Consider the following 16,236-nt stretch of genomic DNA (forward strand, 5'->3'; position numbering starts at 1 on the left):
TTCTAAACATCATGGATTCAGAACTAACATATCAGGAGTTCAATTAAAACAAGCTCAGTGTTGTCCTATCAGCCTGCTAGTATGGTGGAAGCACTATAAAATCAGCATTTTCTACTAGAACGTGGACACATTTGAATAAGAATGAGAAAGTAGGATCTCATTTTCGAACAGATTTAAAGCCCATTCAGTGGAAAGACTCCCATTGACTTCAGTAGAGTTTGGATCAATTAGTAACATTTAACTTTTCTTGTCCTTTATATTTTAAAAAGCAATTTGCAAAATTTCACAGAAGTAATAGTGTGTCATAGTGCTCATGTGAAATTTTTCTATGGAACAGTTTTGTCAAAATTGAATTGTTCCTCAGGAATGTGTCTATTTAGATGAAATTTGTTTGATGGAAAAGAGGTGAAGTGAATTGTTTTGACTTTCTCATTTCAATAAGGTAAAAACATTTCATTTTGACTTTTTTATAAAATCTTTCCACAGCTAGTTTCTCGTGAGTTTCTGCATGTTTTCTATATTGAGGATGCAAAATATAATTAGCAATTACTAATGTGAGTAGAAATTTCCTTCTTCCAGTAATCAGCACTGACAATTTTCAAAGTGAAGAACAAGGCCATAAATAAGTTACTTTAACATCCCTCCTTAGACCAGTTAATTCAGGGAGCTAGCCAAAAATAGTAGGAATTCTCACATTCTGTCATATTAACTTTATATCATGGTATAGAAGAAAAATCAATGTAGAAAACATTACTTTGTATAAATGGAGAACCTGCATGAGTTGGAAATATAATGCTAAAAGCCCTGAAGTGCCACAGGGGAAAAAAAAATTCTTTCATGTGTTAATTGGCTGGTGAAGAACCTGCCGTGCCATCTGTTAAAAATGCTGCTACTTTTTCATGTACATATGACATTGAAGTGTTTTGGGTTTTAGCCTCTGAATTGCTAATGAAGCAAATATATTCTTCACGGTTCTTGGCAGGCATACAAACTATTTCATTGTGTCCTTATTAGCAGATTCTAGCATAGTAGACTCAACTAAAATCTTTACACTTGCTGTTCTCAGAAGTTAAAGTTCTTGCAGTAAATGTGGTATTCCCCAACCTAAGCATGGGGAATACTCCAAATGACTTGCTCAAGGTTAAATGCCACTGCATGGTAAATGTCAAGATTTTAGGAGTGTCCATGTCAGCTTCTTGAAATATATATTTATTGTAAAATCCTAATTCCTGGTAATACAAGCATTCACCTGTATAGCCATGTACTGGGATTTACTCTCTACCTGGTCTCTCTGTTGGTACTGTTCTCTCAAGAATTCCTTAGTATTTTAAAAATTAACTATGAAAAGAAATCACACTGGGTGTTCTGTCCTTACTGTGATATGCAAGTCCACTGGCATTTTCAAAGAGCCCAAAGAAGCTCGTGCTGACTCTTACTGGAAATTCAGTGTCTACATCTTTTCAGCTGTTCTGAAAATTCCAACCACAACCTATAGGATTAATGGGCGCTACCTCCATTTAAACAGTTAGGGCAGATCCTCAGCTGGTTTAAACAGAGGTAGCTCTGTTGAAGTCAATAAAACTAAAATGATTATACCAGCTAATGCTCTGGTCCTCAAAGCTAGACAGTGTGAAAACATAATGGTATTTCTCACTTGGTCCTCTGCATTCGGACTGAGCACAATGGAAGTCTTTGGACTTGGAACCCAGAGACTGCACAGATCCAGTACCGGAACTGGCTCTCACCTGTGCAAAGTGGAAGCAGTAGTGCTGTGGCCCTGTTCCTTCCAGTAGCCAGCAGGGAGGCAGAAGGGAGCAGATGCTGTCCAGAATGGGAACAATTTTCCTCATTCTCCAGAATTTTGAGAGGCATTTTGCTGGCTTGAGTCACTGGTTGTAATTTTCAAAAGTAGCCATTGATTTTGGGTGCCTTCATTTATTGGGCCCACTTTTTAGAACAGATTTTATCTGATTTTTTTAGAAGAGCGCACATTGACCACAGTTCGAGTCATGGGTGTCTTTCACCTCTGAAAATCAGGTACTTGGTGAATAAAGTTGAGCTCAAAGGCCACTTTGGAAAAATCTAGGCCACAAACCCTCTCACGGCTCTCACTGTTGCAATGTAATCCTGCACTATTTCTAATGTGGCGTTGTGGCTATGTTCCCCAGCCACCCCTTAACTTAAAACTCTGTTTCTTTCTGAAAAATATAAGCACTGGGGACTAAATCTTTCAGGATTTATTGTCAGGAAAAGTACAATTGCACTCAATAAGCAGGATTTCTATGTGTACCAAAACTACAGCTATACTGTGGGGAAAATGTTCACTATTTCCCCACATCTGTAAGGTAATATAAATAGAGCCATTGAATTCAGTGAGGTTGAATAGTGGTGTCTTGGGATAGACCCTTCCCCGGTGTTCCAAAGTACCTCTGATATCAGTCTCGTTTTTTTTAAAGGGTTGTGTACTTACTGTCCTCTAGAGGTATGAACCAGCAGGGTGATTAGCGTAGAAGTAGCTGGGCAGATACAGTTTAAAGCTAGCATAGCATATTTGAACTCCTCTTCACATACAACGTGATCTGTATAAAAGAAGACATAACGCAGGATCAGTGCTTTATAAATAGAAAGACTTTATTTTGGGCTGGACTGTCATTTTACAATATGCCCCAAACAAGGGGCAAAACTGAGTTGCTGTGCTCCAGGAATAGCCTAAGAAGCAGACTGACACAGAGAGACACCCCCCACCCTATGGCTCTAGGGAGAAAGTAAACTTTTTCGGGCATAGCCCTTGTGCAGCACGTGTTATGTACTTGGGGACAGCTAGCCTGTGCTGCCACTTGTCTTGCTGAGGCTAAACTTTATTTTTAGTGTACTAGATCAAATAGAGCAAGTGGAAGTATGTCTCCTTGAGCTGGGACTCACACCCCCAGCTTGAAGTGTAGACATGCCATAGTGCGCTGCTGTAGCTAACTTGCCTGGCAACATGTGTGAAATATCACCTCAAAACAGGTAGATGACACCTGGGTTAGAGGCAGACGTTTTCTACCAAACTTGTAGTGAATTGGACAAGGGTTTCCCAAGTTACAACAAACTAAAACCAGAGCTCAAAAATTCATACCGCGTTTGACACTCTGGAGTGAAGAAAGAAAAGAAGCGAGGAGGAGATTACAAGTAATTTACTGGATTGACCTATATTCCAAGACTGCAAACGCACATGCACATACTTAATGTTAAATATGTGAGTTTTCCCATTTAGTTTAGTTTAGATGACAGGTGCTTAAGTTAGGATTGTGGTTGAGTGTTTTTCAGGACTGGAGATGCTGTGAAGAGAAAAGAATAAGGAGAGCACTCTTAGATGTCACTTTAACATTTCTACTTTAATACTGAGGGTCTAAGAAAGAATAAGTACTGAAGGCTGTTGTGACTTAATTAAGTTCTTTGTAGACTTAGAAGTTTGAAGAGTTTTTAAAGATAAATACACAAGTGAGGTTTTCAAAGCTCTCTCCAATATAGCACACCATAGTAAAAGAAAAAAATCTGAGTTATTGTCAGGTTTCAGAGTAGCAGCCGTGTTAGTCTGTATTCGCAAAAAGAAAAGGAGTACCGGTGGCACCTTAGAGACTAACAAATTTATTAGAGCATAAGCTTTCGTGAGCTACAGCTCACTTCATCGGATGCATTTGGTGGAAAAAACAGAGGAGAGATTTATATACACACACACAGAGAACATGAAACAATGGGTTTATCATACACACTGTAAGGAGAGTGATCACTTAAGATAAGCCATCACCAGCAGCAGGGGGGGGAAAGGAGGAAAACCTTTCATGATGACAAGCAAGGTAGGCTAATTCCAGCAGTTAACAAGAATATCAGAGGAACAGTGGGGGGTGGGGTGGGAGGGAGAAATACCATGGGGAAATAGTTTTACTTTGTGTAATGACTCATCCATTCCCAGTCTCTATTCAAGTCTAAGTTAATTGTATCCAGTTTGCAAATTAATTCCAATTCAGCAGTCTCTCGTTGGAGTCTGTTTTTGAAGCTTTTTTGTTGAAGTATAGCCACTCTAAGATCTGTGATCGAGTGACCAGAGAGATTGAAGTGTTCTCCAACTGGTTTTTGAATGTTATAATTCTTGACATCTGATTTATGTCCATTCATTCTTTTACGTAGAGACTGTCCAGTTTGGCCACTGTACATGGCAGAGGGGCATTGCTGGCACATGATGGCATATATCACATTGGTAGATGCGCAGGTGAACGAGCCTCTGATAGTGTGGCTGATGTGATTAGGCCCTATGATGGTATCCCCTGAATAGATATGTGGACAGAGTTGGCAACGGGCTTTGTTGCAAGGATAGGTTCCTGGGTTAGTGGTTCTGTTATGTGGTGTGTGGTTGCTGGTCAGTATTTGCTTCAGATTGGGGGGCTGTCTGTAAGCAAGGACTGGTCTGTCTCCCAAGATCTGTGAGAGTGATGGCTCGTCCTTCAGGATAGGTTGTAGATCCTTGATGATGCGTTGGAGAGGTTTTAGTTGGGGGCTGAAGGTGATGGCTAGTGGCGTTCTGTTGTTTTCTTTGTTGGGCCTGTCCTGTAGTAGGTGACTTCTGGGTACTCTTCTGGCTCTGTCAATCTGTTTCTTCACTTCAGCAGGTGGGTATTGTAGTTGTAGGAATGCATGATAGAGATCTTGTAGGTGTTTGTCTCTGTCTGAGGGGTTGGAGCAAATGCGGTTATATCGTAGCGCTTGGCTGTAGACAATGGATCGAGTGGTATGATCTGGATGAAAGCTAGAGGCATGTAGGTAGGAATAGCGGTCAGTAGGTTTCCGATATAGGGTGGTGGTTATGTGACCATCGCTTATTAGCACCGTAGTGTCCAGGAAGTGGATCTCTTGTGTGGACTGGTCCAGGCTGAGGTTGATGGTGGGATGGAAATTGTTGAAATCATGGTGGAATTCCTCAAGAGCTTCTTTTCCATGGATCCAGATGATGAAGATGTCATCAATGTAGCGCAAGTAGAGTAGGGGCATTAGGGGACGAGAGCTGAGGAAGCGTTGTTCTAAGTCAGCCATAAAAATGTTGACATACTGTGGGGCCATGCGGGTACCCATCGCAGTGCCGCTGATTTGAAGGTATACATTGTCACCAAATGTGAAATAGTTATGGGTCAGGACAAAGTCACAAAGTTCAGCCACCAGGTTAGCCGTGACAGTATCGGGGATACTGTTCCTGACGGCTCGTAGTCCATCTTTGTGTGGAATGTTGGTGTAGAGGGCTTCTACATCCATAGTGACCGCTATTCCTACCTTTAGCCTACCTTGCTTGTCACCATGAAAGGTTTTCCTCCTTTCCCCCCCCTGCTGCTGGTGATGGCTTATCTTAAGTGATCACTCTCCTTACAGTGTGTATGATAAACCCATTGTTTCATGTTCTCTGTGTGTGTGTATATAAATCTCTCCTCTGTTTTTTCCACCAAATGCATCCGATGAAGTGAGCTGTAGCTCACGAAAGCTTATGCTCTAATAAATTTGTTAGTCTCTAAGGTGCCACCGGTACTCCTTTTCTTTTTGAGTTATTGTCGTCCTTCTTGCTCAGGAGCCATTGAAGTACTATATGTGGAAACCTTGGAAGTGACGAGAGAGAAGAGTATGTTTTCACATATGAACTGCACATTAGTTGTGGAATAGTTCTGCTGTTTTCCTTAAGGTATGTACAGACACAACATCAGAAGTTACAAAATTATTTCCTGATAGAAAGTTGAAACCAAAATATCTCTAGTACATATAAGATACTGTAAAACGGTGAAAACTCTCAACTCAGTTACTTAGACACTGTCAGCTTGACTCTTCTGAAACTGATAAATTTAAAATTATTACTGTTTCTGATAGCTTAGCTTTTAAATAATTTGTCCTGATTTTAAAAACTTTAAAAATGAGTAATTTTCCATTCCCCTTTTGACATATATAAGCAAAGGAGACACTGATTAACAAAGGCCAGATTCTACAGACATTTGGGCACATGGTTGACTTTCTGCATGCAAATAATCCATTGAGCTGAATGAGAGGATTCATATGTGGAAAGGTAAGCATGTGCCTATGTTTTTGAAGAAATCAGCATGGCTGACTATGCAAGGAAAGAGTGAAACTGACAATACACAAAGTTCTGTCAAATATAGGAAGAAACTGAAAGAAATTAAAATATTTTCCCAATAACTTCTTCCAGTCATAGAAATCCTGTGTGCTACTTGTAGAGTATAGTACATATAAAACTTTCAGAAAGAAATGAGATTTTGTTTTTTCAAGTTGATCCTGTGCTTTTAATGAACCTGAAAAAACTCTACCATTTGGATTCGAAACTAAAGATTTTGCTAAAAGCATGCAGGGCAAGACATGGTCTACAGTTCAGATAAGATATATTGAAAATGATTCAGTAACATGACAGAGGGTTATGAAAAGGAATATTGACTTCCTGACACTAAGCAAGTGAATACTAGCTCCTGCATTTTCAGACTTGTATAGGACTTTGCTACACAACTTCCACTGACCTAAATGCTTTGCCAAGCTTCCTATTTATGAAGATGCTATTGCACAGCATCAAACATTTTTAAAAATAAAAAACAAGAAAAAAATCTATAGAAATAAAATGTCAAATAATTTCATACTCTGTGCTTTGAAGCATGCATGGGGGCAAATGAGCATTGTGATCTGATGTATAAAAGGAAATGAGGATTAGTGGAATACAAATATGACATAAATAGTATTCAATCTCAAAGTAGTGCTATATTCTTTAGCATATGTTATGGGGTGTATAAAAAGAGAGAGCTGTCATTTTTTTGAGAGTTGCGTTTGAGAAAATTGAACAAAACAGACTGATGTGAAATAATATCTTCAATCATTCTTGTTCTGAAGTTTTATGTAGGGAATATTCTCCTGTGGTTAAAGTAAGGGACGGGGAGTCAGGACTCTCTAGACTATTCACAGCTCTGCCACTGACTAACAGTGACCTTGGATGAGCCACTTAAGTTTTCTGTGCCTCCTTGCATTAGTAAAATAGGGATGATAATCACCTACCTACTTCATAAGAGTGTTTTTGAAGTTTCACAAATTCTTATTTATAAAGTAATTTGATATCAGATGAAAGATTATACAGAAGCATAATTACTATCATTAGCACCATTGTTCTCATTCATTGTTCATAATTTCTCATTGCCAAACTACATAATAAAACATCACTACTCCATTCCTCATCAACTTGATAAAAGAAACTAAAATGTTATGTAAAAACATGCACTTGCACAGAGCAACACTAAACTTTGGACTCCTGAATCTAATCTAATATATTCTGACGTAAAGTAAAGCCTGAGTCTAAAACAATCCCACACGTAGTTCAGTGGAAATACTCAGGATTTACACCAGTAATATGTGTTTTAAAGAGTCTAATGTGGACCCTTTTTGCCATTTGCAGTTCATGTATGGAAATGATGCATAGCATGGTGGGGCAGGGTGGAATAGGTCTGGAGGCCTCACTGACTTGCCTCACCCTGCCCTAGAACAGAGCAAGGAGAAGTCCTCCAGACAGCCTAGTGTGGCTACAGAGGCGCAGCCAATCAGAGGGGCTGCTGGAGCAACCACTAAAGGGCCAGATAAAAGGCAAGGAGCGGAGCCTTCAGTTGCTGTATGGAGCTTGATGAGGGAGGACTGGGTGCCTGGCTGGCTAGATGAGCAGCAGAACCATTGAAAGGTCAGTGCGGGCAGGCAGAGCATGGGGGACTGACCACAGAACATGGCCAGACCGGATGAGGGTACTGAGATTGGCCCTGCTGATTTGGTTGCAGACTGAGCCCTGGGAGGGCTGCTGAAAAGGATGCCAGCTGAGGGTATTGAGATTGGTCCCAGATGGGTAGTTGAAAAAGGCAGTGCTTCTGGGAACAAATCTAAAAGCTATGGCCCCATACCAGGGCTGTGATAAGAACCCAGAAAGTGAGGACAGTGTATGCAGCTCTGCCGGAGGGGTGAGTTGCTGAAGACCCACTGAGAGAACCACTGGCTGGGGGGTGCTTGAGAGAGGTGGGTGCCACCCGATGTAAGACCAAAACAACAAAAGCAGGCTCACACCCAGCCAACAGAAGGGGGCTGCCCGCAAGAGGTGTGAGCTCCCCCTGGAAAAGAACTGTTTGCAGGCATATCTGCCAGAGAAAGAGGGCACTTGTGAGAGGTGGGTACCAATCCCGTTATACATGGTATAAAGATGGTTACACTAAAATACTTTCACCTGTTGTGGAGAAACATGGGAGGAGTTGTGGAAAGATTTAAAGTTTGTTTGAAAAATCTGCTCTTTTTAGTAGGAATGGCAGCATTATTTAGACTAACTTCCTTGCGCTCCTCCCTGTCCTCTCTCAATTGAATTGGTGCTTCTTACATTCGTCTCTTCAGCTCCCCCTTTTCTGTGCTAAACAATCTGTTTTATATCATCAAAATAACTCTGTTGAATTATGCAAATGCTATTTTCTGTAGCTGTTTGGAACGTAGGATATGGACTATAATATCAAGCTTGTCTTGGTATTGCACACGGATAGGGGAAAAACTGGGTTTAATAATCCATTCACCTTTTTAGAGGGACAGACTGTTTTTCTCTATGCTTCTGGCTAGATTATACCTGGCCCATGATGTGACTGTGCGGTGGTGGGAAGGAAAGAAGGACTCTCCTCATTTGTGAGGCCTCTGCTAAGAGGTTAGGCAGAATTGCAGGCTTTGTACTCTGGGAAGCACAGGTACTGTAGCCTCCCAGAGTGGGCAGGGAGGAGGCAAGGCCCTGGCACTCCTCACCCTCAGGCAGTGGAGCTACCTGGCCATGTGAGTTAGGGAGGAATAGCCTGGGTGAGGAGCTGAGCCCAACTCTGAACTTTCATCCCACAGGAAATCCTGATAGTTCAACTATTTTTTTCATCCTGAATTGGGATGGCAAATAGACATATATGAAGAATTCATTGAATGAAACATTCAAAAAAGTTTTAAAAATTGAAACCTCTCATTTTGAGCCATTTCAACATAAAACTGCATTTCCCTATGGCAGCACCTGGCTTCCTGGAAGTTGTAGTTCACATTCCTGATGCCTCCATTCTTCTCTATGGGCCAGGATCCCTAGCTGAACTACTACTGCCATGATGCACCTACAGGTATGCCCCAACACTTGGTCAGAGTAGAGACTGCATTGTTATGGGGGATGTAGTCCAGCCAAGCAGCCTGGCCCATAGGGAATGGGCATCAAGCATCTAGACTGTAATTCCCAGGAGGCAATGTGTCACCACAGAAAAATACAGTTTAATGTTAAACTCACTCAAAATAAAACATTTTATGTTGGTCCAACAAACTAAAATATTTCCATTCAGTCAAACCAACCTGAAATGAAATCTCTTCTTTTGGCTTTTCTGGCAGAAAATGTAAACATTTTGACAAAAAAAGAATTTTCCATTCTGCAAAATAATTTGATGTTTCAGAATTTTTCATTCCACATCAGATCAAAAATGAGACCATTTTTTGAGAGACCCACTCCAGTGGTTAGGGCACTCACTTGCAAAGTGGAGATCCAGCTTTGTTTTGCCTGATTCTGAGCAGGGACTTGATCCTGGTCCCCCAACATCCCAGGGTGAGTGCCAGGCTATGTGCTCTGTAGCCCAATATTTAATTATTTATACAAGCCAGAAGAGTGCCAAAAGGTGAGTTTGAGAAAGGGTTCCCACATCCCAGGTAATTTCCCCATCTCTAGCTTATTGGCTATTTTGGGCTTTCTCTCTGGCTTTGATCATAAATTCTATCCTGGACTAGATAAAACTTTTTGACAAATGACCATTTCCCAAATTGGACAAAAATGTCCCGACAAACTCTAGTGACAACCCGTTGCTATGAGTTATACCAACTCTAATGTTCTTGAAAGAGAATATGCACTCAAAACATTACTATGTGGTTCTAGTGTCAGGTGTATGGGAATAATGTCCTAGATCTAGCACAACTTCTGAGGAAACCTTTTTGTAAGTGAGCGTGACCCATACTGGACCTGCAGTGAAAAAGTGAAAAATTGCCCATCTGCTACAGAGCTTCTGCTGCTCGTTTTTATCTTATATTTGATAGATTAATTATCACATGCACTCCATATCAATTTCAGTGATCTTGGACTATGTTCCTTCCCAATAAGCCTCTGCAGCTTTAACATAAGACTTGGCCAATCCAAGGTAATTCAACATGGCATTTTATATAGAGAGTGATAAAATGCTTAGTTAGGCTGTATCTCCGGTAACTGGAATGGTGATTACACATTTCTGAATAGGTAAGGGGGATTCATGTACTACTAAAAAGTAGATGCAAGTTAAACACAAAAGCAGAAATGTTCAATTTACTGCACCCCTGAGCCACAGATATTGATGGTTTTCTGTCATGGATACATCTCACTTTCTTTTCATATTTGAACTTAAATGAAGGATCAGTTGGGTGCATTAAAGGCAGTGGCCTGATATATCTCAGTCTATGTCTGAGAGAGAAAGAAAAATGGATTTTCCAGTTTATTATTGCTGTAGGAGGGGCAGAGATTCACTTGGGAAATTAACAAACAGTATTTCAGGAGAGGATACAAAAGGGGTCAAGAACAATGAAATAGAAAACCTTTCAGTTACTGCATCTACATATTTTGCCTGCCCATGGATGTTAATAACTCTAATGTTACATGTGCAGCTGTTAGATTCATTGTAAGTATAGGGCTCTGATCCTACAAAGTCATATGCCTGGGCAGACCCTTATACTGGAAAGGTCTCCTTTGAAGTGTCACAGCCAAAATATGGAAAAGTATTCTACTTTTACCATCAATAATTAATAATCTAAGCAATAATCGAGAGTGAGTTTTCAGTATTTTTGGAGTTTGCAAAGCAGTTGAAGCAATCCTCGGTTTGAAGTATTTTATATAGTACTTTACTTTCTTTTCTAAAGGTCAGAAACTGATTTATGTAAGTTATGTATTCTGTGCTCATATGTAAAATTGTTACTGAAGATTTCTGGCACAGCAAAAATGCATAATATTGTTTCAGTAAACTTCCAGAAGAAAGAAGACATCGTTTAAAGGAAGAAATATGGTACAATATCAGGCCAGATCAAATTTGAAAGAAGGTTTTTGCAATGAGGTAATACTGGAACTGTCCTGTATCAAGGTTAGAAAAGTGTATAGGAAAAAACAGTTGAGTATATTCAGATGGATATTTTTTTTCTAAGGAAGTTCTCTAGAACTGCCTATGGCTCTCCCCACATCTCTCAGAGCTAAGCAGGGTTGGTCTGGGTAAGAGAGTTGAGGCCACTAAAGTATATGTAGTTGCCATTGGAATGAGACATAAAGTCAAGGGTCTGACCGTTTGTTCTAAATAATGATCCCATGGTGGTGGGTGGTGATGTCAGGTTGGTGACCTGGCAACATTCAAAGTAATATAATAATTATGTTGTGATTACACTATTGAGCTTAAATTCTCCTTGTAAAATGACACTGTATTCTGTATTTCTAAACTGTTGTTCAATGTGGCAATGTGGAATTAGAGTTGCTGTGTTTCACACAAGAGATGGGTATGTGTTGTCAATGGATAAAGTGATCCCTGTGCATAATTCATAAATGTTCCTGAGATAAAAGGCACTGCATAAATTTAAAATCATACAGCACTGCTTTCTGTATGGTAAATATTAGAGATAGGCTTAAGTGGTTCAGAAAAGATTGGCTCCTTCTGCCCAGTGTAGGGCCTACAAAAAATAACTTATTGCATGTCAGTTTAAAGTTAGACATTGGCAGAACAACAGGCATTTGGGTTCTGAGATGATTTTATAGTTCAAATGATCAGTTTGGGGTTTAGCCTAAACAGGAGTTGTGGAGTCTCTGAAGTGTCTGTTCTGCAAGCTCACCCTTTTGGGTCATGAGTCATAAGTTGCTGTGTACACAGCGCATATAGAAAAGTAGAAGTACCCTAGAGGAAATACCATCAGAAACAAGGTACACAATTGAAGTCACAAATAAAAAAAAAAGATGATAATCCTATTATTTTCTTGTTATTGTGAGTAATCCTTATTACCCATGTTATAGTCTCATAGTTATAGCTTAATCTTATATTTTTATAGTCTTGGAGTGTTATGACTTTCCCTTCTTTCCAGTATAGAGCAAAATTCAGGACCATTATTTTTTAACAGAACTTTAACTAGTGCCCTTAAATTGTTTTTTATTGTTTTTTTTCTGCATCTAGAGTTGTGTATTTGATGCAATTTGCTTTTTCATCAGATTTCTAGAATGATGAAATAGAATAATTTTCTCCAATAGCGCTTTTGTGCAGTTTTCATGAAACAGTAGTCTTTTCAGATCTCAAAATACTGATATTTTCTTAAAGGAAATTGAACTTTCATGTCACCATGGAGAGGGAAGGGGGAGCTTTATCTTTGCTTTAGAAAAATGAAATATTTCACACAAAGTTTTGCAACATAGGCAAATGTTTTTCTTGCACCATAAGGGAACTGTCGACATGATAAAGGTGTCTATATATGTGGCTAGAGAAGCAGTTTACAATGCGCATATATATATATATATATATATATACATATATATATTCCTCTGTCTGTTCTATATCTATATATATACACAAACACACACACACACACACACTCTTAAGGAAACTAGTATTTCCTTAAAGCAATTAAATGGGACAAAATTCACATGAAGTTGGGTAAGATGCATTCATCAGAGTGAAAGTTGTGAAGACTATAGGAAGTACATGTATGAATTGGGAAAAATAGCATTTTTCTGTCTCTCACTCAGAACAAGAGCAGCACCCTAGTTTTCTCATGGTGTTTTTATTAATGCTTCAGGTTAATAGTAGGACACTATAGGCAGCATATTAATATGCACTTGGATGCATTTTAGATTTAATGTGGGTCGAAGATATTGTTATAAATACGTCACTTACAATCCTTTCCTTGTCTTCATGCCATTACATCCATTTGGATAGATATCACTTATTTTATCAATGATCTAACTCAGAAACATGAAGCATCTCCCTGCTATTGTCAGTCTACCACTTCAGTTTTTCACCTAGATAGGCTTCCATTTACATGGTGGAATCTGGAGGACCTTGGCAATCCTCTCTCCCTTCATTTTTAAATAAATATGAATTTATGAGCTCCCACGTCTCATCTATAATGTTTCTGGCCAAAGAAGCTCGAACAGGACTCTCTTCCATGGCCATTAATGGCATTTCTCAGTTTGCCCAAAGAGACTTTTTTAGAAATGTGAGGTTTAGCATCATCTGAAAGGTAAGATGGTCTATCAGTGCAGAACACTATAATTACGCCACATTAGGTTTTGTTCTCATTGTCAATTTTGACAGAATTTTTTCATTTTCTGAATGGAAAATTCAAAATGAAATTTTTTTTAGAATCATTTCAGAATAAAACAAATTCCTTCATTTCAACATTTTGAAACAATTTAATTTCAGCATATTATTTTCAAAGTAAATGAAATTACACTTCTATTTAGAAAAATCCCATGGGAATATCCAATTGTTTTGCAGTCTAAAAACTTTCAGGGAAACTTTTTTCCAACCAGCCCTCGTTATAAGTACTTCTCTAGAAGGTGTTGTAAATGTTTAGGAACCATGGCTATAGGGAAGCTTACAATAGATTAACCATTTATTAAAAACATCTTTTAATCATTTATTACTTTTTTATTAAATATTTATGAATACAGCCTTAATAAAGTGTAACCAATATTTTTCCATTATGTTTCTGAGCCTGAGGCTTAGTATGTATGTGTTTTCTTGACACATGGAGAGCGTATAGACCAACGCTCCTAACAGCTTCAGTGTTACCAGTCCAGTATGTGACATTGAGTCTAGGGCTACATCTCCATGCATGGCAGCGAGGGGGAAGTATATCCCTGTTTGGGATGACTTTGGGTAGGAGCAAGTTGTACAATGTTTACAGACAAAACAACCTTCCAGAGAATACGGACAGACTTTTTTTAAAAAAATCACTGAAATTTGAAGCTTACCTGCAAACTTGATGTGGAATTTATTTTCGGGTTTTAATATTTGAACATATAAAGGGCATTTCGGAGCAAAGTCTTTAACTGCCCAGGCTCTTAAAATGGTTTGATGATCCTAGAATAAAGTAGGAAATACAATGTGATGACAATGGAATTCAAGTAATCCTTTTGTTAAATCAAACATAAAAAAGCTCTCCTAGCTGCTGATCAATCTAATGACTACATTTCAGAAAGGTCACTTTAAAATCATAACACACTAGCTGATTGTATTCATTTATATATTTTGTAGTTCTATATTGTATGGGGTCACGTACGCTGCCAGGTTGCCGTTTAGATTTGTACGAAATCTAATCTATGTAATCATTTATATGGCCCCCATCATTGTAGCATCTGAAAAAAAGCCATTAATGGAGATGACAGCAGAGGAAAAATAAATAGAGCACTTATAAACGTGGAATTTTTTTTAAAAAGTCCACATTTATGCTAAATGTTAATGGTCCTTTATAATATAAGTAAAAGTCCATGCTCATCTGTTTCCTTATACAGAGGTGAGCCTCTGCCTCTGGACTGGAGTTTTGAAGGACATGGGAGAGGGCATGCTGTCTCCATGCCAAGTTTTCTCCCCCTTAACTAAGCCCTATAGAAGCTATTCTGTGCTGCTTGTGCAGAGTGGGAAGGGAAGCAGGAAGCAATCTTACTCCTCCCCCCCCCCATATTCTCCTTCCTCTTGCACCTGCAAAGCAAGACAGTCTGCAATCACTTACACAATTTCTCCCTTGCAACCACAAGTTGTTCACTAGCTACTCTTACTTGATTAATATTGTTCTTTGTTGTTTTATATCTCTCTCCTTCACTTATTCTTACTCCATCATATTTAGCTCAAAGGAGAAGTGTATACAAATAAGTGCCATTAAGTGCCATTGTAAGGAACATGATGATACTAATGATTTAAAAAAAGTTATTTAATATGAAGCGTTCAATTTTAAGCCTTTCAATCCAGAGATCCTAGTAGCACTTGATGGTAAGTTTGCATTTTTTATTTAACCTGGAAATATGTAGATTATTCTTTCCACAGCACACTCAAGCTTAATGTTGCTTCTTACAATTTTGGAAAATATATCCAAAGGTAAAAATCCCCAATTACCCAGAAAATAATTACATCCTATTTCTTACTGGGGGGTCTGTTTCCAGTAATCTCTGAAAAATTTTCAAATGTAACTCATTTTTATCAGAGATGTACATATTGAAACATAGTTTCCTGTCAGTTCCACATCACAGAAAGCTAAGTAGTGTGTGTGTGTGTGTGTATGTGTGTGTGTGAGGGGAGGGTTGGGTTTTTGGTTTGGTTTGTGTGAAACAACTCTGTTTTAGCAACACAGTTAAGTTAAATGATTTTCATATGCTAATTGAATGATCAAGCATATCATAATACTCCTGTTTGTGAAACCATAGCATTTTATTGAGTCCCAGCATTTGAATGAGATTAAAAGATACGGAGTTAACCATGTTAAATCCCAAGGTTTATGAGCCACAACAGACCTAATTTGTCACTTTTTTGAGAAACTATAAAAATGTGCAGATATAATGGTAGAGTTTAATTATAGACCAATACCAGTAAATTTCCAAGACATCTATTATATTTTCCATACTTTAAGAATGAGTTGCTCTCAGCAAGAATGCTTTCATTATTGCACATCATGAAATAAGTATATAGATTAATATATTCAATTTCATGAAATATTGTTAAATTCAACACATTTAGCCTTAGAGGAAGATATCAATTTTCATTTATTTCAGAAAAAAATAATAACTGAAAGCAGAGAACAGGAACCAATTCTGTGGCCATGCCTAGTCATGAAATTGGTGCTATTAGAAGAGAAAATGAAAAGAATGATTAATTACATTTGCAGTGTCATCAGTAAGAAAAGCTTTCAGACTGGATCACAAGGGAAAATCTCTGCCTGAAATAATGTGTAATTGATATCTTCAGACCACTGCATTATAATGTCAATTGAGGCAGTACCACATATTCTTTCTGTGAAGTACTAGAATACTAGACATAACACACATTTTCAGGGAGGTAAAGCAGATTTGTTCAAAAATTGTGTTTGTGTTGCGTTAACTCTCAATAAGATGTAAGGAAGACTGAGCTTCAAGAAACTACATGTGGAGCTCCCTTTAAATGT

General features: G+C 38.6%; 1 protein-coding gene across 4 annotated transcripts in view; it reads right to left on the bottom strand.

Moving 5' to 3' along the window:
• The window catches only part of KCNT2 (potassium sodium-activated channel subfamily T member 2), a 288,779-nt gene that overhangs the window by 102,569 nt on the left and 169,974 nt on the right, over nucleotides 1-16,236 (bottom strand). For all 4 annotated transcript variants that reach the window (XM_038413119.2, XM_038413120.2, XM_043490799.1 and 1 more), the window contains exons 14-15: nucleotides 14,057-14,165; nucleotides 2,471-2,579 (exon numbers count right to left, since the gene is read on the bottom strand). In XM_038413119.2, coding sequence (XP_038269047.1) covers nucleotides 2,471-2,579; nucleotides 14,057-14,165 — 218 coding nt within the window. The remainder of the gene's footprint in view (nucleotides 1-2,470; nucleotides 2,580-14,056; nucleotides 14,166-16,236) is intronic.

This window comes from Dermochelys coriacea, chromosome 8 (genome assembly GCF_009764565.3).
Source record: "Dermochelys coriacea isolate rDerCor1 chromosome 8, rDerCor1.pri.v4, whole genome shotgun sequence".
NCBI classification, from domain to species: Eukaryota; Metazoa; Chordata; order Testudines; family Dermochelyidae; genus Dermochelys; species Dermochelys coriacea.